Source organism: Engystomops pustulosus, chromosome 10 (assembly GCF_040894005.1).
Source record: "Engystomops pustulosus chromosome 10, aEngPut4.maternal, whole genome shotgun sequence".
Classification (NCBI taxonomy): Eukaryota; Metazoa; Chordata; class Amphibia; order Anura; family Leptodactylidae; genus Engystomops; species Engystomops pustulosus.
In genome coordinates, this window is record NC_092420.1 from 17,908,818 (window position 1) to 17,932,593 (window position 23,776).

Genomic DNA, 23,776 nt, shown 5'->3' on the forward strand with positions numbered 1-23,776 from the left:
CGAACTCCAGACAATATAAATGTTACATTTCGGAGTACCCCACTAGCCCAATCTCTATAAAACAGAATAGGAAGCTGCCAAAGAAGAAGCCGCAGCCCTTTCCATAGGTTTGGAGGTCGGTCATTCATCTACCTGGATGTTAAATGCAAATTTTCAATGCCAGGGGTAAAATCCACAGGATGCAAATGCAGATTATGCGCTGAATTTGAGGTAACAGTGTAAGTGTACTAGTCAGGTTCCCTATCCTGCAGGTAAGTGGTGTGTATGATCAGAACCCCTATCCTACAGGTAAGTGGTGTGTATGATCAGAACCACTATCCTACAGGTAAGTGGTATGTATGATCAGATCCCCAACCCTGCAGGTAGGTGGTTTGTATGATAAGATGCCCTATCATGCAGGTAAGTGGTATGTATGATCAGATCCCCTATCCTGCAGGTAAGTGGTATGTATGATCAGATCCCCTATCCTGCAGGTAAGTGGTATGTATGATCAGATCCCCTATCCTGCAGGTAAGTGGTTTGTATGATCAGATCCCCTATCCTGCAGGTAAGTGGTATGTATGATCAGATCCCCTATCCTGCAGGTAAGTGGTATGTATGATCAGATCCCCTATCCTGCAGGTAAGTGGTATGTATGATCAGATCCCCTATCCTGCAGGTAAGTGGTTTGTATGATCAGATCCCCTATCCTGCAGGTAAGTGGTATGTATGATCAGATCCCCTATCCTGCAGGTAAGTGGTAAGAAAGTGACACAAATAAGAGTTTTGTGTTAAAAACCTAAAAAAGTGTATTTTCATGTGCAGCAGTCAATGAGGAGCTTTGTAGATCATTAACGGGATGAACAAAATGTGTCATCTTTAATCCTGATTAATCGGTGTTATTAAGTCATAGTTAAGCACTTACCGTAATGTGATTGAAATGCTTGAGGCTTTATGACCTGATTACATTGGCTACATACTACCAGATAGAACTCATCGTAGGCCGGACATAGTCCAAATATCGGCATGTCTGCAAAACAAGAGAGAATGGAAAGGAGTTATGGATACAGTAAATCCATCCTACATAATCTATACAGTTCAGAAATCAGATTTTCATAACCCTATTAGGAGTTGGGGTGGTGGGTCCTCTGTTCGGGATCAGCTTGCTATTACAAAGAGTGTCCCCGAGTCTGGAGGACCCGTCCTGCCCTGTATTATACAGACAACCTACTTTTTAGAATGAGAACCAAGTAATACTCCATCCCACCTGTAGGGGCGCTGCAGTGTAACTGAACACTTACAAGCAAAGTTCTCCCACACCGGCCCCAGCTGTAAGACTCTCTTAACATCTTACAGTCATGGAGCCCCTTAAACAACTATAGATTGTCCGAAACGGTTTTAAAGGGGATGTCTGAGATTATCCACTTACTAATCTCTGCAACTATTCAAGTATCAATTCTGGACAACCCCTTTAAGGACATTTTCAGGCAGTATTAATTCTAAGGTACAATTAACAAAAAACTATTTTTTTTAAAAATGAATTTTATTTTTAGGCAGTCGCAATACTGCAACCATGCGGTTCCGCTCCACCAAATCAGACTTCGGGATGCCAGAAAGAAAGAAAAAAAATTTGGTGCGTGTAACCGCCCCCATCGTGTCTTTATGCATCACTTAGGCTTTGTCCTCTGACATGACAAGGCAGAGGGTCCTTGGCTTATCAAGCAAATACTACCCCCCACAGCTCGGCTCATTAACACATGAATATGCGGGGCAAATATCCCTCATTTATATGTAAATGGATCTAGATGGATGCCTAAACCTGCTTGATAATAAGCCTGAGCCTCCAGAGAGGGAGGGGGTGGGAGGGAATAAACATAATATAATTTCAACTTCATCCATTAAAGGGGTTGCCCGAAATTAGAAATAGTTGTCTGCAGAGCGCCCCTCTGTGTGCTGGATGTGTAAGGAACTACAAGGCTCCACTACAGTCTTATGGTCTATGTACGAAGTGCAGACCCCTCCATATGGACAACCAGACTAGGAGGAGGAAGCCACCAAAACTTTATGACGTGATCCTACTTTTAGAAGAATTTTAAGAATCCTGGACAATCAATTTGTTTTATTTTCCTTAATTTAAAGGGATTTTTTAAGCCTTTAAATCACAGAAGTGCAAACTATTGCAGCGTGTCCCGGCGCCGGCAACCTCCATAAGTCAATATTTACCTGCGGTTGGTTTATAATGATCCCCGCGCCGACAGTCAATACTGAGGTATCGAGCGATGGTGACAGAAGATCCATCGGCGGAGATAAAACCTGTCACTCTATACTGCGCTACACCCCACACTCCATGTATGAAGAGGTAGGGAAGGACGGTACAAGACGTTGTAGTCTCAGGCAGGTAAGTACATCATTACAGGTAGTGGGTCATGTTTTATAACAAGGCTCTTGGGTGCTGTACCCCTTGGTAGGAGTAGTGGACTGCAAGGCGTGCCTGTATGTTGCACTGGAAGAAACAGCGTATCCCTGACAGAGAAGCGGGGAGGCCATTTTAATAGAGCTGTACGGCTGCATTCACACACTGCGTATAGACGTGCACTGTACGGGGACTGTCCCAATGGCAGATGCGATTCCATAAAAACCCTTATGCGATCAGGTCGAGTCTCGCCCCCCAGGCGTCTGCATTGCGTTTGTAAGCGCACCCTTAGGTGTTGGATGCAGTGGTTACGTGAAAAGAAAAATGAAGGACACTAAGACGTCATTCTAATGTGGCGAGTTTTCCAAGCACATGTTTTAAGGAAGTCGCTCAGAGCTGAAAACTGGATGTGTAAAATCGGACACAACTAGCGTGACACCATGACTACGAAAATGGATAGCCAGACAGAACCAGGACTGAAATCGGACCAAATTTGACACTCATTCCGCGGGCCTTTAGGCGCGGTCACAGCAGTTAGACAAAACTATGTGAATTTTTACCATTTAGATCCGTTTTTGTAGTCCTGATTTTCACAGCGCCGGCCCCTATACACACACACATCCGTTTTTTCCCCACGCACCCATTCACTTCCTGCATGACTCAGACCGGAGTGGCGCATGCTGCAATTTTCTCCGATAAGATGGAATGAACGGACTATGGAAGACTTGTAAGTAGTATAATACACCATCCATGAGTCAGAGATCTGTCCGCGTGTGAGAGTACGAGAAAATGGTTTGTGGGCCAGAGACACCGGATATTAATGGCCTCCGTGTATCGCCGAAGTTCTACATGTTCATGTAACCTCTGGGTGACAACATATAGGATCATTAAAAATACTACCCAGCTTCTCCAGCCTTGGCCACAACACAATCTCTCCGGCTAGATATACAATGTATAAGCTGCAGTCTTGTATTGTTGCACAGCTAAACCTACAATGTATCCATCACAAAGCCCTGCTGGATATAGACCGGTGCTATGTGGATATATAGAAGTACGTACGCCTTCAGCGGCCACGTGCGGCTATAGATCCGGCCCTAGCAGAAGATTGTCAGGTGAGACCAGCGATCCCGGAGCCATGTTTCTAGGAACACCCCCTGTGACCTACATGTGCAGCAGCTGCAAGTTTCACACACACACACACACACAGCGCTCTCCCCGGATGGGGGCAGGGAAATTGCCGGCATTCCCACACTCAGGTCAAGCACCAGTCCTCTCCATAATGACTTCCTACAAAGGCCAATGCTTTTGTCCACGTAGACAATGGCATCAATCTGCAGGCAGCACGACCCCCACAACACAACAACCCCCCCCCCCCCCCACACACACTTCATGCAAATCCCTCATATCAAAGAGTCAAGCAAATAGATGCTCAGACTGCAAAATGGCAGAGAAGGGTTAAAATATTCTACATCCGCAATCACCTATTTCTGATTGTATGACTTGTTATCACATTGTAGGGTGGGTTATGCACACAGCGACCCACCTCACTAGTGTCTATGGGTAACAGATCATACAGCAGGAATAGCTGTCCAGCAATTGGTTGCACACATCTATAGAATAATCAGGATATGGGAGCTGGAATCCCATATATAATTATATATATATATTTTTTTTTACAATCTACAGAGAATCCGCAACAAGATGCAACCCAAATCTGCATCCTTGTGAAACGCATTACAACAGCTGAGAAGAGGAGATTCCCTAATGACATTGCTGTCAACATTGCATTTAAATCAGGATAAACCTCACTTCCCAGCTGTTATGATGCGTTTGAAAAGGCGCACGTTACTGCCACGTATGACCGCAACCTCCGGACGCATTCACAAGTTGCGCTTGAAGAGCGTTTTGAAACACATTTAAGGGGCATTGCGGAGGAGCTACTCCCTAACGCAGATGCTACTGTGTGTACTGTTGTGTATTTTTTTCCAATACTTTGGCTTTAGGAGGTTCCCTCAAATCAATAGATAATATAATAGATTACACATTTATTTTAAAGGGGTTGTCCACTTTCAGCAAATAATGGATATTGTTTGTATAATGGAAAGTTCTGCAATTTTCCAATTTACTGTCTCTATCAATTTCTCACCGTGATGTCTCACAGGTGCACGGCTCGTAATATCCCTGGTCATGTGATGTCACACAGGTGCACGGCTCGTTATATCCCTGGTCATGTGATGTCACACAGGTGCACGGCTCGTTATATCCCTGGTCATGTGATGTCACACTGGTGCACGGCTCGTTATATCCCTGGTCATGTGATGTCACACAGGTGCACGGCTCGTTATATCCCTGGTCATGTGATGTCACACAGGTGCACGGCTCGTTATATCCCTGGTCATGTGATGTCACACAGGTGCACGGCTCGTTATATCCCTGGTCATGTGATGTCACACTGGTGCACGGCTCGTTATATCCCTGGTCATGTGATGTCACACAGGTGCACGGCTCGTTATATCCCTGGTCATGTGATGTCACACAGGTGCACGGCTCGTTATATCCCTGGTCATGTGATGTCACACAGGTGCACGGCTCGTTATATCCCTGGTCATGTGATGTCACACAGGTGCACGGCTCGTTATATCCCTGGTCATGTGATGTCACACAGGTGCACGGCTCGTTATATCCCTGGTCATGTGATGTCACACAGGTGCACGGCTCGTTATATCCCTGGTCATGTGATGTCACACAGGTGCACGGCTCGTTATATCCCTGGTCATGTGATGTCACACAGGTGCACGGCTCGTTATATCCCTGGTCATGTGATGTCACACAGGTGCACGGCTCGTTATATCCCTGGTCATGTGATGTCACACAGGTGCACGGCTCGTTATATCCCTGGTCATGCGATGTCACACAGGTGCACGGCTCGTTATATCCCTGGTCATGTGATGTCACACAGGTGCACGGCTCGTTATATCCCTGGTCATGTGATGTCACACAGGTGCACGGCTCGTTATATCCCTGGTCATGTGATGTCACACAGGTGCACGGCTCGTAATATCCCTGGTCATGCGATGTCACACAGGTGCACGGCTCGTTATATCCCTGGTCATGTGATGTCACACAGGTGCACGGCTTGTTATACTCTCTCTGATTATTCTGTGATATAACAAGCTGTGCACCTGTGTAACATCACATGACCAGGGATATAACGAGCCCTGCACCTGTGTGACATCACATGACCAGGAATATAACGAGCCCTGCACCTGTGTGACATCACATGACCAGGGATATAACGAGCCCTGCACCTGTGTGACATCACATGACCAGGAATATAACGAGCCCTGCACCTGTGTGACATCACATGACCAGGAATATAACGAGCCCTGCACCTGTGTGACATCACATGACCAGGGAGTGCAACATTATCCACAGGAAGTAAACAATGAAGCTTCCTTTAGAATGACAGCAAGCAGAGATCTAGAAAACTGATACAGAAAGCATATGGAAAACAAAATCCATTAGTGTTTGGACCCCCAGTTCGATGTCTCCATCGTCAATTAAAAAGCAGAATATTAAATCAATGTGCTGCACTGTTACGTCCAACAAAATCCAAAGCTGCCCGATGGAAACCAATGTAGTCTACAGGTCACTCTTTATTCCCATCATTTTATACTTCGGATGTCCTACTCTCGTAATGGTAGACTATATGGTGCGTCACAGATTTTCTAAGCCTATGTTGCCAAGCCACATATTTGTTGTGTACATTTTGCAGCAAAGTGCAGCACAATATCTGTATAACATCCCCATCCCTCCGCATTCACTCACAATTCTCTATTGTGCAGAAAGCCGCAGATGTTACTATGAAGCGCATTCATTTCAATTTAAGGATGATAAATGCTAATTTCCTGATTTGTTGGGTACTTTAATGTAACCAGTGTCTGTAGCTCTGCCCTCACATAGAGGGTGATATTATGGGATGTGGTAGGGGAAGGATAATGAGGATGATCTTCCATGCTTTCAGAAATCTCCATTTCAGCTCAACACCAAATACTTGTCAGACACTAAAGAGAACTTTCTGTACCGAGGCTTCTTTACAACAAGTCTACTAACATTTAATTACCGCAGGGAACATTGGGAACCACAGGCTGCAAACCTAGTGTGAACGCAAATTTATGTCCTAAAAAAAAAAAAAAATTGGCAAAGTAAAAAAGGTTCAGACTCGGAGAAGCAAATCTGCAGATACTGAGGATTTCTAATCCGTTTTGGTTTTTGCAGGACATTTCCGCTCTTTAATGGATATCAACAAAACACCGATTCCCATCAAGACTCTAACTTTCCCAATTACGTGAAGCCGTAGGTAAAATCTGTACGTTTAAAAAGGTGAATTTTGTAACAGAACCGTTTTAATACTATACACTTGCCTGTTGTAGGACATTATACAAGGATACAGCTTTTATTACTAGCTATGTATGTCCGTATACAGGGAGCTCCCCCTAGTGGTGGTGACATGCAACCAAAATTATAATAAAATTCACCAAAACTAAAAAAAATAAAAAAATAAAAAAATACAACGGATCAGCACGAAAATTTGGACCTAAAAATCAGAACAGTGAACTGAAAGGGGTTGTGCTAAGGATAGGGGGATAACAAGATGATTGTCTAGAGTCCGAGTGCAGAGAGTCCCACCGGATATGAGAATGGGACCCATTTCTCACTAATGAGGGAAGAGGACGCACTTGACCTGGTGCTCCACCACTTTTTGGATTGACGTTTTTATGATAGGTGGGGTACCAGCCGCCGGACCCGCTCCTGTGGATAGGAGATGACTTGTTTACTTGGTATAAACCCTTTCAGAGTGATGGGTGGGCATTGACCATGTGCTGACAAAAACTGGGGTCACACGACCACCTCTAGTGAAATGCTCTGGCTGGACTCCCCTTTAGATTTGTGACATTTCTACAAACCTAAATGGTAATCCAGGGCACATTACAGGCGGTCCCCTACTTAAGAACACTCGACTTACATACGACCCCTAGTTACAAACGGACCTCTGGATATTGGTAATTTACTGTACTTTAGTCCTAGGCTACAATGATCAGCTGTAACAGTTATCACAGGCGTCTGTAATGAAGCTTTAGTGTTAATATTGTTTCTTATGACAACCCAACATTTTTAAAATACAATTGTCACAGAGACCAAAAAAGTTCTGGCTGGGATTACAATGATAAAATATACAGTTCCGACTTACATACAAACTCAACTTAAGAACAAACCTACAGACCCTATCTTGTATGTAACCCGGGGACTGCCTGTACATTACACAACCAAACAGAGAGGATCCAGAAGGTCAGACTAGCAGAAAACGGAACATATTTGCTATTTGCAATGGGACTCATTGCGGTTATGATATCCTATCCCCCCAACGATTAGAGGCATGTAAGCTACAGCCGGGACCCCAGAGCCGAGCTGAACAAGATGTAGACTTGAATGTGGTAAATAGGTCACTAGCACATGCCAAGTGCTTGTGGTTTAGTAATACAGGAACGCATCAGGTCCTTTGGGTCTTTGCGCCGCTCTAGGGTTTTTTTTTGCCTGTGGTGATAGTGGATATCACATCAATTAGACCTTAATCCACAGGAACGTGTTACTTTTAGTAGGTTTTGTAATGAAAATGGAAACAGAATTTTTTTTTTTAATTTGTAAAATTTTGTAAAAAAGGATTAAATGGGAATTTAAAAAAAAAAAAAAAAAAAGAAATCCAGACACTTCCTGAGTCCCCGTCACCTTATACTTCCCTCTTGGCACACAACAAATTACTGTATAGTCAGTGACAGGCTGAGACTGGTTCCCAGTATATATGCCAAAGTTGGGGAGGGATAGCAAAAAGCCCGACTCAGACAACCAGAGCCGTGGTGAGAAATCTGGAGAATCTTCTAAAATTGATGCCGTCTAACGATTTACAGATGTGGCCGTTGCAGGTTCAGGGTAAGAGACAACAGCGAGAAATCCAGAAGGGATTGTAACGAAGTAAGATTCGCCTACAGTATCCGACTACACAAGGATTGTAGTCTGTAACCAAGGAGATGTACACAAGGGGGGAGTCCTGCTGCTGCAAAAGTAAACCCATTTCTGGCATTTTTAGCAAAATCCTCTAGAAGTATCATTTACTTACATAATTGTCTACTGCCAGTCAATTGCCAGACATGTACAACCCTATGACCCAAATAGCTAATATAGAGGACGCCTACCAAAAAAAAGTGAGGAGCTACAACTCATGTAAATAATGGGTAGAGCACCTTTTATACACCACTGGCACTTCCTCGTAGATCCAGGCACTGAGACTCTGGGTATCTTCTAAAATTTGTCATCCATGTGCTCCTTCCTCCTAAAATCAACTTTTAAAATAAGGCTCTGGGGAGAGGAGGCGTTACCAGAGTCCTTCTTTACTGCAGCTTCACAGGCTGTTACATTGTCTCACCCTCCCACCTGCTCCCTCAGCACTCACACAGGGGAAGCGGCAGTAGTGCTCCTGCACAGTGTAACAGCCAGTGAAGCTGAAGCAGGGAGAAAGTGTAGGTCTGCAGTAGCTCAAGTTCAATATGAAATGAACGCACCATGAGACTTCTGCAATAAGTTTCGGATTGCTGGGAGTGTGAGCAGTAGGAACCCTATCAATTAGTAGAATTGAGGTACACCTTCCATAAGCCCCATGGAAGTGAATGGAGAGTGGGTCACGGCATGACCAAAACTTAAATCACTGTCGCGTGGATACGTTTCCTTAATGGGACAACCCCTTTTACAGCTTTTGCCCTACTTTTTGCTCTAACTATATTCACAGCACCACCACCCACCAGGCCTGTGTGCCCCAAACCGAGAAAAAGTAGCTAACGCACAACTCCCCCCCAAAGCAGCACGAGGCTGATACATACATTTGTATAAATAAAGACCAAGTGATTTCATATTGCTAGGATGTACTAAGCTCAATGCTATGACTCCAATTCATCAGGTACAGGCAGAACTGTGGCTCCTTTAATTAGTTAGGGTCTTAAAAGCCGGAAGACATGTCCTAGACCAGTGATGGCAAACCTTTTAGAGACCGAGTGCCCAAACTACAACAAAGACCCGCTTATTTATCGCAAAGTGCCAACACAGAAATGTAATTTGTGATTTATACTCCCTTCTCTGTCACAGCTTTCATTGATACCAGCACCTGAGGACACCAATAATGCAGAAAATAGTCCCAGGTAGAGCTGTCACTTTAAAATAGCTCTGTGCACAGCAAGTCCTGGGCTGTCTGGGACTGTAGGAAGATATCTGGAGTCATCTCTGGTGATGGCCTGAGTGCCCACAGAAAGGGCTCCGAGTGCCACCTCTGGCACCAGTGCCATAGGTTAGCCATCACTGTCCTAGACCCTTAGGTGGCCACTGCCGAGCCGCCTCGCAGTGTTAGTTCTCCAAAGCTTCTTTCTTGCATTGGAGGGAAAATCCCTTTAATAAAATGAGACTAAAGCAAGCAGGCAGCAATCTGTTCCCGCAGGTACAGACACAGGCATGCAAATTCTAGACTCACATCTCCAACCTATACCCCTGACAGCGTGGCAGCGTTACATAGTGTTCAACACGCAGCGAGCGCCTGCCTGACATGTTACCCCAGCTAATAATGACGCGCTTTAATATTGACACTAAAAAGCGCGTCTCTCGTGGCGGTCCCGGGGAAGGCGCCTTCAGTCGCAGGCATCAGGCAAGCTGAGCGATAATTGCAAGAGACAGCGTCATAGACCACAGCGGAGCAATCCGAGCAGAGACGGGAGAGAGACTCTGACAATATGCTGGGGGCTACGGGAGCACATTGTGCGGCTTATAGAAAGGCCCACGATGCGCAGGAGCTCGGCTTATAATAAAGAAGCAATTAGCTCAAGATCCGGCCGGACTGTGGCCCTGATTTTTCTGGGGCTTTCTGCTCACGGGTAGGGAAAGTTGTGTGTTACTTGTCCGCAAAAATCGACAGAGGGTCGGGAACGTGACACTTTGCTCTGCGGCCATCGTGAAACATTTACATCTGTATTCCAGACACTGCGGCCGGTTCAAGTCAATGTCTCACTGGCCTTAAGCCATAACACAAAGAACATTCATTTAGAAGAGCTCTGGGGTGTCTGCAAGGCTCCCGAGTGGACAGAAATACTCACCAAATACAAGGTGTTATAGGTCACTGGAAAAGCTGGGTGCCGATCAACAAAGAGGAATCCGTCAGGGATTACACATGGAGATCTGTGCAATTGTAAACTTGTGGGTTCAGTTAGAAGCAGCAGAACTCCAAAAATGTATTTAGAATCCGGGATTGTTCTCCTAGTGCACTCTGGGACAGTCCTCACACTGCTGTGCTCTCTGCATACATTGTTCTGCATGGTTTCTGTTTTTCTGTATAACCATATATTTGTGTGCATGTGTTAGTAGTGGTTCTACTATGGTTCTGGATTGTTCTACTATGGCACTGAGCTGTTCTACAGACCCTCCCTTCATCTATGTATAATGTAGCAGGCTTCTGGTTGAGTACTATTGCAACTACTACCATAGTGGGGAGGGGTTTTTGAACAAATTTATAGAGCTGAAAGCACAGCAGTGTGAGGACACTGTTGTAGGGCAACAAATTCTGGAATCACTGTCCTGCTGCTACTAACTGAAACCCACACAAAATGTATGATTACACATCTCTCCAGGGACAATACCCAAATCTGGCTGCAGAGAGCACAGCAGTATGGAATATAAATGCATATTTCACAGTCCTGCTGCTAAAAACATATAAAAGTATGATTACACATCTCTCCTGGGACAATACCTAACACCATCTAGTCTGCATGGTCACACCTGCTGATAGTTCCCTTTAGGAAGTCATAGGTATTCACACCCAGGTTTTTCAAGCTCTGACTTGCATTTGCTGTATACAGGTGGTCCCCTACTTAAGGATACCCAACTTACAGATGACCCCTAGTTACAGACGGAGCTCTCTGCCCAATGTGACCTCTGGTGAAGCTTGCTGGATGCTTTATTTTAGTCCCAGACTGCAATGATCAGCTGTAAGGTGTCTGTAGTGACATTTACTGGTTCCAATTAAAGCAAAAAAAAAATTTTGAAAATCCAATTGTCACTGGGACAAAAAAAAAAGAAAAAATTGCCTGGAGTTACAATTATAAACTATACAGTTCCGACTTGCATACAAATTCAACTTAAGAACAAACCGAAAGAACCGATCTTGTACGTAACCCGGGGACTGCCTGTACTGAAATATTTTAATATCCGTTCTCTATCACGGTCATTGGTGCCTGAATGTACAGATTCTGCTAGGCACTTCTTTAAATTTCGATATCTCTGGAAAAGCTTTACATTTCATAACAAATTTTTTTTTTTTTTTTTTCATGACATGTGAGACTTTAACTTGATAGGATAGTTTTATTGCTTACATATTTTTTTCTTTATAAAATTTGCCACGAATTGGCAACTGTGGAAAAATATGCTTGTCATTTTTCCAATTAAAGTTTTTTAAAAAAAATATGTAGTAACTTTTACCAAAATATGTTATGAATATGTCCAGCATCATATCATCACCCTTTCACAGGTTCAGCTACAGATGCAGAGGGTGCGTGTACTTGTGCAAAGTGAAAGTCTCCTGCAGATTATTCTATATTCTGCCTTCAGCTGACAGACTGGAGAGGGGCACAATTGAAATGCCTATTTCCTCTGAACCCTGGCACCTAGAAACACAATTCTAGGGTCACATTTTACAGGAGAGTCTGCTCTTTAGTATGATAAATGGATTGTGTATGCTTAAGAGAACCGTAGATATTCACTCTTAAAAATTACATTTGGGAATAGAAAGCAGTACATAAAAATAATTGTTTTAGTACAAATTTAAGGGTGAACATCTCCGGTTGGTTATGCTTCCATACACAATCCATACCTCATATTAAAGGAGATATTCTTCTGTTGAAAATGACATACAAATTCAGGGTTCAGGAGATGTAACCGTTCGAAGTTGGTCACTGTCAAAATATTTATAGACGTCCTTTCTGCACGGGGTCTGTGCAACTAGGACGTATATGGTGGTATGGCAGTCGTGAAGGGGTTAATTATGCAGTAACGTTGTATGAGGAGATCCAAGGTATCTGGATAAGAAGGTCCGTATGGATGTCAGAGTGTTAGGAAAGCTGTGTGAGGACCCCTATGGAGACTATAGGGACAGAGCAGTCACATGGATATAACAAATAATTATCTAGTTGTTGTAGACGAGACGCGGAACGTGGGGAAGGTGAGGGGGAGGTAAAGAATAGCATACTTACATAGGTCCCCGCTACCGGAGACAGCAGATCTCCAGCGGGAACTGCAGACCACGCGGCAGAAGTTGTTCGTGCCGCGTGGTCTGCAGTTCCCGCTGGAGATCTGCTGTCTCCGGTAGCGGGGACCTATGTAAGTAGGGTCCGCTGCCCTCATATAGGGCGCACCGGACTATAAGGCACACTTTGGATTTCCAAGGAAATCCAAGGCTTTTAAGTGCGCCTTATAGTCTGGAAAATACGGATACTGATATTTGTCAGTAGGAAAACTGACAAAAGGGAACCTGTCAGGGGGCAATTTGGGACTCTAAACTACCCATAAGGATCTGTAGCTGGTAGTCACCCTGATAGATCTAGTATACCTAGATCTATCATCTAGTTATCTAGTCATCTGGAGGTCCCGTGTACTGTGACATGTGGCCCCCAATGTGATCTACTAAAGCCAAGTGCAGCAATAGAGGCAGGCGGGTGATTTTTGGGAGCCGTGATCTCTACCTCTTCGTACCTTTTTAGGAGTAGACAAATCGGTAGCCTTCAGTCTGAACCCATCTCAGTCTGAAAACAACAATCCAGTTTAACCTCTTCATGACTGCCACATGGAGCAGATATCATGTATATACATCTCCCGACAGAATTTAAAATATCAAATCTCAACTGTGGCACCTAGATCTACAATTCTGTTGTCATATTAAAGGGGAGAATCTCCTCTTTAGCATATTATCGAGATTGTGTTTCTAGGTCAAACAGAACCAAATATATTCACTGCTAAATCTGCAATCGAAAATCAGATTTTTAAATACAGATCTTAATTCCCTGCGAATTTAAAGGGGTTGTCCACGTTCAGCAAATAATTGATATGCTTTGTGCAAGGAACAGTTGTTCAGTTTTCCAATATACTTTCTATATCGTTTCCTCAGTTTTGAAGATCTCCGCTTGCTGTCCCTCTATAGAAAGCTTTTCACTGGATAGAAATCCACGGTCCTGTGATGGACATGCAGGTGCACGAGCCATTAGTATTACACTAATATTTCGCTGTGATACAATGAGCCGTACACTTCCATGTCCATCACAAAAACATATCTATCCCCTGAAAGTAAACATATAGGCTTCCTATAGAATAACAGCAAGGGGAGATCTGAAAAATCTGCCAAATTTGAATCAATCTCTTTTTTTTTTTTTTTATTTCAGTATGTAAAAAGAATAAATAAATAAATACATAAAAACTCCCTTTCTGAAGTCACTTTTGCTCTAACCAACAACAGGATTTTCTACGCTCTCCGGCCACCTCACTAGTGAGACTTGTCTAGCTCTAAGGCTACATTCAGACGGCCGTATGGGGGGAGGTATATACGGGCGATATAGACGTCCCCCATAGACGGCAATGGGCGCACGGCACCCTACGGGAGCAGTACGGTGTCGCATACGCGCGGCACCGTACCGGTTCTGCACCCCATGAAAAGATAGGACATGGCATACTGCGCCGTGTGCCATATATCGCTATGGAGAAGGGGCAGGGGTGAGCAGCGCTCTCCCCACGCACCGCCGTGTTACGGTACGGCGGGCAACGGGCGTCTGAATGTACCTTTAGGCTACATTCACACTGCCGTTGCCCTCCGTACCCCGCCCCTCTCCGTAGGACTATATGGCGCACGGCGCCATATTCCGGAAGAAGATAGTACATGTCTTCTCTTTCTACGGGATACGGAGCGGTATGGTGCCGCACGTGTGCGGCAAGGTAACGCTCCCGTTGGGCGCCATGAGCCCATTGCGATGTATGGGGGACGTATATCGGCCGTATATACGCCCCCCATACGTTTGTGTGAAAGTAGCCTAAGGTTGTACAAAACAGCGTGCACCTCAAGGCCAACAGACTAGTAACATGCATGGCCACGCTATGGTACGGTGCATCACTGCTCGCTTCATATAGACATCTCCAAAGGCCGTAAACAAAGCTTGCGTAGTGTGCATGAGGCCTAAGCACAGAGAACTGCTCCTAGTTTTTACTTTTATTTTTTTTAAATGAAATTTTAGATAATTTTTTTTTTGTATTGACAGCCATATGTCATATCCCTGGTCATGTGAGGTCACACAGGTGTAAGGCTTGTAATTGAGTAATCAGAATTGTGTGATATAGCAGTGCACCTGTGTGACATCACATGACCAGCGACCTATTGAGCCGTGCACCTGTGTGACATCACATGACCACACTTCCTGTCTTTATCCACAGGAATTGATACAGAAAGTATATTGAAAAATTGCAGAACTTTTCATCACACATGCAGTATCACTTATTTACTGAAAGTGGACAAACCCTTTACTCATCTGTTAAAACCCCACCGTAGATGCTTTAGTAGTCTCAGTCTCTAATTACCAGAAGTGATTATATGCAATATCCATGTGACCAGTGCAATCTACCACTGGCCTCAGCAGTTGCACAAGAATGTACTGTATGTGACTGCTGAGGCCAGTCATTAGCAGCAGTGGTAATGTGGATGTATGAAGGGGGCTCCCGAAGCCTCAGTCCTGGAGAATAATGGAGTTTAAAATGGGAATGATGGGAAATCAACAATCAAAATCAAGCTTGAGAGACTTACTCATAGATCTAGGTATCATGACCGTGGTAATATTCTTATATTTGTTATCCATGAGCCCCTTCTTTCTAAAAATCTACTTTTTAAATTTTACTTTTGAAGGGCTCTTCAATTGGTTACCAGAGCCCTTCCATGCGGTAGCTCCACTGACTCTAACACTGTGCACTTCCTCCTCTCACTGCTTGAGATTACATCAGTCAGAAGAAGGGGTGAAGTGCTAAGGAAGCAGGGGGAGGGGATATTGTTTAACAGCCTGTAAAGCTGCAGCACAAAGGAATTCTGGTAACAACCCTTGGAACTTTGACTCATTTGCATAAATGTAAAAGTTGATTTAAAAAGGAAGGAGGCCAAGGATAACAAGTAGAAGAAGATACCACAGTCACGGTGCCTGGATCTTTAATTAAGTGTCCCCAGTTTATCATTTATTTTGATGGTAGATTTCCTTTAAATGTCTGGATCCCCTTTTTAGCCTATAGTGTCCGGGGCAAGTATTACAACACGGCTGGGAATACCTGACAGTGCATACAAAGATTGCACCAGAGGATCACCAGAGGCTAAAACCACCAAACACATTGCTAATCACAGAACAAATAGGGTTCAGCTCAGGTCATGGTGGAAGAAGCCGTCATCGGTGGAGGTCCACGAGCTGCTAAAATGAAGGGTACAATCATCACCACCTAAGTGCAATCTCATGGCTCTCCTGTGCTGCCATCAGTCAGTGCCAAGCCTTTTGTTTACCATTTGCAGATTTATTTATTTTTTTTTGTTAAAGACAAGCCCTCTAAAGTCATTGTCATTTCATTTTTACAAAAAAGTGAAAAATCGGTGCACTGGGGGGCAGGGCCATGCCTGCCGACGCACTTACGTTCTTCTTCGTGCACAATCTTTTGATGGAATGTGTAAATCACTGAAAATCCGTTGCGATTTGTAGTGATGGGCAGCACAGGCAGAAGATATTGGTGCACCAGAAGGTACAACTCCGCCCCCAGTGCACCGAGAATCTATTTTGCATAAATCTAAAATTGGAATTTTCTCTAAATTGGCAAATTGCTGAGAAACAAGAAAGTATGAAGCTGATAATAAAGTACCTTACACAATGCTGATATGGAAACTCATAGACTAGTCAGCCTGAAAACGGAAAGTAAAGGTTTTTTCCCCCACATTGGGACATACAGTGGGAGAGGAGTAGGGGACTCTATAGTCAGGGGGCAATCTGAATATCGGCTGCTGTAGGGGCACGTACAAGCCATGCCCGTGTCTCAGGTTATTTAACAATATGCTCAGCTTTGTGGTTGCCCTGAAATGGCCAATTGTAATAGTTATGCTGTATTAATGTGACTACTAAAACAGAGTAGATACATTTATACAGTCATAAAATAAAATTCGGTCCCTCTAAGGCTACCACAAGGATGATGTGGGACCCCTGTTGAAAATTTATTTGACACCCCTGTCCTGTGGTATCCCGATACTGTCACTCAGCTTTCTGTCTTTTCTTAACTTATCAAAGATCAATGAATTTTACGTACAGGAGATTTATGATACATTAGTTGCAGACCAATGTATTATAACTCATAAACAATGTAACAGCAAGGTGTTCTCCGGAGGGTCACGTGTCGGCGGAGCACAATCTGATTGGACACAAGTTTTCCCCTTGCCGCTCAATGAAACATTGTAGAAAATGTAAGGTTGTCTCATAAGACTCTTTTATGGCACAGAAATCTGAGGGCGCGTTCCCATGATGCTTTGCGTTTTTGACGCAGCAAAAGACCGGTTTGCAAATGCGTTTTATAATCTTGACCTTTTATAATCTCCTGACCCCTTTAAAAAAACGCATACAAATTGGGATTCCGATCAAAAAGTTAAGGGGAAACCGCAAATCTAAAAAAAAAACCCATCACAAAACGCAATGCGACGCAAAGCAATTAAAAGCTTGCGTCCTTTTAAAATAACGCAACTTGGACACAGGAGGAGTGCAAACACATGCATTTAACCGGAACAGGAAAGGGAGCGTTTTTCCAGTTGCTTTAAAAAAACGCATAAAAAAGCGCGACGCAACGCATAGTGTGAATGCGCCCTTAGAGAAGAATCGCTGGCACCGAAATGGAATCCAGTATGATTGTAGGGTCTGTTTGGTCCCCACTCATTTCAGTCGTGTACTGCTGATGTGTAGCCTGAAATCATCTCCATGGGTAATTGTCAGTACGTGGGAACTCCACCTGCAGGACCCCAATCTCCCGAAACACAACACAGAACCCCCTTGCACATCACTATGAACGTCTTACAATAAGAAGATCCACTTAAGATAACTTACTAGGACTTATCTTACCTACACTAGTAACAATGGTGAAATAAAGAGAAAGAGTCCGCGTCATCCCAAACTATAAACAATCCAGAAATGGCGCTAATGGCGGGGAACAAGAGCGGGGCGCTGATAACACAATGGGGTACACAAAGGTGTAGTAACGTGGGAGACTGATAATATAATATGATGGACACAGTTGTAGTCATGGGACCTCAAATATAACTGTGGGGTTCACAGGGGTGCTATTATGGGGGTACACAGGAGAAATAATGGGTAGTAGTGAAGCATCTGATAAGACATTGGAGTCAGTCAGGTGTAGTAGAGAGGTGGCAGTAGTGGGATGTAGTAGTGGGGTGGCAGAGAACACATTAGGGTATACACAGGTGCAGTAACAGGGAGCACACATATGCAGTTATGAGATAAACACAAGTGGAGTAGAGCAGCGTAACACATTTGGGCCTACAGGGGTACAGTAGTGGGGTCTCTGACAACACATTGGGGTGTGCACAGGTGTAGTAGTGGGGCACACACACACAAAGAGGTGTTGTAGTGGTAGGTAGTGGTGTGGCAGCGGGGCGCACACACACAGGTGTAGTAGTGGGGTGTCATAACACATTGGGGTGTACACACAGGTATAGTAGTGAGGTGTCGGATAACACATTGGGGTGTACACACAGGTATAGTAGTGAGGTGTCAGATAACACATTGGGGTGTACACATGTATAGTAGTGGGGTGTCAGATAACACATTGGGGTGTACACACAGGTGTAGTAGTGAGGTGTCAGATAACACACTGGGGTGTACACATGTATAGTAGTGGGGTGTCAGATAACACATTGGGGTGTACACATGTATAGTAGTGGGGTGTCAGATAACACACTGGGGTGTACACATGTATAGTAGTGGGGTGTCAGATAACACACTGGGGTGTACACAGGTATAGTAGTGAGGTGTCAGATGACACACTGGGGTGTACACAGGTGTAGTAGTGGGGTGTCAGATAACACATTGGGGTGTACACATGTATAGTAGTGGGGTGTCAGATAACACATTGGGGTGTACACACAGGTATAGTAGTGAGGTGTCAGATAACACATTGGGGTGTACACACAGGTATAGTAGTGGGGTGTCAGATAACACATTGGGGTGTACACATGTATAGTAGTGGGGTGTCAGATAACACATTGGGGTGTACACATGTATAGTAGTGGGGTGTCAGATAACACATTGGGGTGTACACAGGTATAGTAGTGAGGTGTCAGATAACACATTGGGGTGTACACATGTATAGTAGTGGGGTGTCAGATAACACATTGGGGTGTACACATGTATAGTAGTGGGGTGTCAGATAACACATTGGGGTGTACACATGTATAGTAGTGGGGTGTCAGATAACACATTGGGGTGTACACACAGGTATAGTAGTGAGGTGTCAGATAACACATTGGGGTGTACACACAGGTATAGTAGTGAGGTGTCAGATAACACATTGGGGTGTACACACAGGTATAGTAGTGGGGTGTCCACACAGGTATAGTAGTGGGGTGTCAGATAACACATTGGGGTGTACACATGTATAGTAGTGGGGTGTCAGATAACACATTGGGGTATACACACAGGTATAGTAGTGAGGTGTCAGATAACACATTGGGGTGTACACATGTATAGTAGTGGGGTGTCAGATAACACATTGGGGTGTACACATGTATAGTAGTGGGGTGTCAGATAACACATTGGGGTGTACACATGTATAGTAGTGGGGTGTCAGATAACACATTGGGGTGTACACACAGGTATAGTAGTGGGGTGTCCACACAGGTATAGTAGTGGGGTGTCAGATAACACATTGGGGTGTACACATGTATAGTAGTGGGGTGTCAGATAACACATTGGGGTATACACACAGGTATAGTAGTGGGGTGTCAGATAACACATTGGGGTGTACACACAGGTATAGTAGTGAGGTGTCGGATAACACATTGGGGTGTACACATGTATAGTAGTGGGGTGTCAGATAACACATTGGGGTATACACACAGGTATAGTAGTGGGGTGTCAGATAACACATTGGGGTGTACACACAGGTATAGTAGTGGGGTGTCAGATAACACACTGGGGTGTACACACAGGTATAGTAGTGGGGTGTCAGATAACACATTGGGGTGTACACACAGGTGTAGTAGTGAGGTGTCAGATAACATATTGGGGTGTACACACAGGTGTAGTAGTGGGGTGTCAGATAACACATTGGGGTGTACACACAGGTATAGTAGTGAGGTGTCAGATAACACACTGGGGTGTACACATGTATAGTAGTGGGGTGTCAGATAACACATTGGGGTGTACACACAGGTGTAGTAGTGGGGTGTCAGATAACACATTGGGGTGTACACACAGGTGTAGTAGTGGGGTGTAAGATAACACATTGGGGTGTACACACAGGTGTAGTAGTGGGGCACAGACATGGCACTGGTCACTCACCCTCCTTGCTGAGTCTCATGGCTTCTCTCTTCTTGTCGCCCTCCTTGTAACTTTCGTCCGGTTCTGTGGAGATGTGTATGGTGAGTGCTGAGTCCCCGGGCCCCCTGCCTCTCCCCTCCTGCCCCCGGGAGCACTTACCGTCGTGCAGCCGGCCGGTGGCCTCCAGCCAGTGCCCCCAGGGCTGGCCCAGCATGGCTCCGGGGCTGGGCAGGGCCGCGGTGCTGTGCCGGGTGTGCCGGGCCCCCGCTCTGCGCGGCTCCGCTCTGACGTCATCCTCGGGCCGCTCCGACATTCTTCTCTCTGCAATGTGACGGGAAAGTGATGAGTGACGGAGGCCCCGGGGTCACCCCCGGCAACAAAGGGGTTAAACACGTGCAGTGTACGGCGCCACTGCCTGCGGGGGAGACATCCCGCACCAGCCCCGCGCTCACCGCTCACCGCCGGCCGCTAGGTCAGGGATCCGGCCCCCAGGGGGCCACAGCGCGTCATCACGACCCCCAATATCCCCCCGTGTGACCCTGCCGGGGATTCCGGAGGCCAGAGCGGAATTACAGCTCTCACTACAGCCGGCTCGTCCCTCCCAGCCCCCGCCCTCCTGACAGGAACTTCCCGCACACACAGGAGGAGGAGGAGGCTGACAGATCACACACACACAGCTACCTGCACCCCCGGCACACACAGGAGGAGGCAGACAGATCACACACACACAGCTACCTGCACCCCCGGCACACACAGGAGGAGGCAGACAGATCACACACACACAGCTACCTGCACCCCCGGCACACACAGGAGGAGGCAGACAGATCACACACACACAGCTACCTGCACCCCCGGCACACACAGGAGGAGGAGGCTGACAGATCACATACAGCTACCTGCACCCCCGGCACACACAGGAGGAGGAGGAGGAGGAGGCTGACAGATCACATACAGCTACCTGCACCCCCGGCACACACAGGAGGAGGAGGAGGCTGACAGATCACACACACACAGCTACCTGCACCCCCGGCACACACAGGAGGAGGAGGAGGCTGACAGATCACACACAGCTACCTGCACCCCCGGCACACACAGGAGGAGGAGGAGGAGGCTGACAGATCACATACAGCTACCTGCACCCCCAGCACACACAGGAGGAGGAGGAGGCTGACAGATCACACACACACAGCTACCTGCACCCCCGGCACACACAGGAGGAGGAGGAGGCTGACAGATCACACACAGCTACCTGCACCCCCGGCACACACAGGAGGAGGAGGAGGAGGCTGACAGATCACATACAGCTACCTGCACCCCCGGCACACACAGGAGGAGGAGGAGGCAGACAGATCACACACACACAGCTACCTGCACCCCCGGCACACACAGGAGGAGGAGGAGGCTGACAGATCACACACACACACAGCTACCTGCACCCCAGGCACACACAGGAGGAGGAGGAGGCTGACAGATCACATACAGCTACCTGCACCCCCGGCACACACAGGAGGAGGAGGAGGCAGACAGATCACACACACACAGCTACCTGCACCCCCGGCACACACAGGAGGAGGAGGAGGAGGAGGAGGCTGACAGATCACACACACACACAGCTACCTGCACCCCCGGCACACACAGGAGGAGGAGGAGGAGGCTGACAGATCACACACAGCTACCTGCACCCCCGGCACACCCAGGAGGAGGAGGAGGCTGACAGATCACAAACACACAGCTACCTGCACCCCCGGCACACACAGGAGGAGGAGGAGGCTGACAGATCACACACACACAGCTACCTGCACCCCCGGCACACACAGGAGGAGGAGGAGGCTGACAGATCACACACACACAGCTACCTGCACCCCCGGCACACACAGGAGGAGGCTGACAGATCACACACACACAGCTACCTGCAACCCCGGCACACACAGGAGGAGGCTGACAGATCACACACACACAGCTACCTGCACCCCCGGCACACACAGGAGGAGGAGGAGGAGGCTGACAGATCACACACACACAGCTACCTGCACCCCCGGCACACACAGGAGGAGGAGGAGGCTGACAGATCACACACACACAGCTACCTGCACCCCCGGCACACACAGGAGGAGGAGGAGGCTGACAGATCACACACACACAGCTACCTGCACCCCCGGCACACACAGGAGGAGGAGGCAGACAGATCACACACACACAGCTACCTGCACCCCCGGCACACACAGGAGGAGGAGGAGGCTGACAGATCACACACAGCTACCTGCACCCCCGGCACACAGGAGGAGGAGGAGGCTGACAGATCAAACACACACAGAGCTACCTGCACCCCCGGCACACACAGGAGGAGGAGGAGGCTGACAGATCACACACACACAGCTACCTGCACCCCCGGCACACACAGGAGGAGGAGGAGGCTGACAGATCACACACACACAGCTACCTGCACCCCCGGCACACACAGGAGGAGGCTGACAGATCACACACACACAGCTACCTGCAACCCCGGCACACACAGGAGGAGGAGGCTGACAGATCACACACACACAGCTACCTGCATCCCCGGCACACAGAGAAGGAGGAGGAGGCAGACAGATCACACACACACAGCTACCTGCACCCCCGGCACACACAGGAGGAGGAGGAGGCTGACAGATCACACACACACAGCTACCTGCACCCCCGGCACACACAGGAGGAGGAGGCAGACAGATCACACACACACAGCTACCTGCACCCCCGGCACACACAGGAGGAGGAGGAGGCTGACAGATCACACACAGCTACCTGCACCCCCGGCACACAGGAGGAGGAGGAGGCTGACAGATCACACACAGCTACCTGCACCCCCGGCACACAGGAGGAGGAGGAGGCTGACAGATCAAACACACACAGAGCTACCTGCACCCCCGGCACACACAGGAGGAGGAGGAGGCTGACAGATCACACACACACAGCTACCTGCACCCCCGACACACACAGGAGGAGGAGGAGGCTGACAGATCACACACACAGCTACCTGCACCCCCGGCACACACAGGAGGAGGCTGACAGATCACACACACACACAGCTACCTGCACCCCCGGCACACACAGGAGGAGGAGGCTGACAGATCACACACACACAGCTACCTGCATCCCCGGCACACAGAGAAGGAGGAGGAGGCAGACAGATCACACACGCACAGCTACCTGCACCCCCGGCACACACAGGAGGAGGCAGACAGATCACACACACACAGCTACCTGCACCCCCGGCACACACAGGAGGAGGAGGAGGCAGACAGATCACACACACACAGCTACCTGCACCCCCGGCACACACAGGAGGAGGCTGACAGATCACACACACACAGCTACCTGCACCCCAGGCACACACAGGAGGAGGAGGAGGCAGACAGACAGATCACACACACACAGCTACCTGCACCCCCGGCACACACAGGAGGAGGAGGAGGCAGACAGATCACACACAGCTACCTGCACCCCAGGCACATACAGGAGGAGGAGGAGGCAGACAGATCACACACACACAGCTACCTGCACCCCCGGCACACGGAGGAGGAGGAGGCAGACAGATCACACACAGCTACCTGCACCCCCAGCACACACAGGAGGAGGCTGACAGATCACACACACACAGCTACCTGCACCCCTGGCACACACAGGAGGAGGAGGAGGCTGACAGATCACACACACAGAG

The 23,776-nt window shown here is 47.1% G+C and overlaps 1 protein-coding gene across 1 annotated transcript; it reads right to left on the reverse strand.

Moving 5' to 3' along the window:
• Positions 1-866: 866 nt before the first annotated feature.
• Positions 867-20,702, reverse strand: LOC140103950 (ataxin-7-like protein 1). The gene is made up of 4 exons (XM_072127266.1): positions 20,536-20,702; positions 20,236-20,397; positions 20,098-20,160; positions 867-1,009 (listed from the first exon to the last, which is right to left on the reverse strand). Exons 2-4 carry the CDS (start codon positions 20,387-20,389, stop codon positions 882-884), a joined length of 345 nt encoding a protein of 114 aa, XP_071983367.1. The 5' UTR covers positions 20,390-20,397; positions 20,536-20,702; the 3' UTR covers positions 867-881.
• Positions 20,703-23,776: the final 3,074 nt, after the last annotated feature.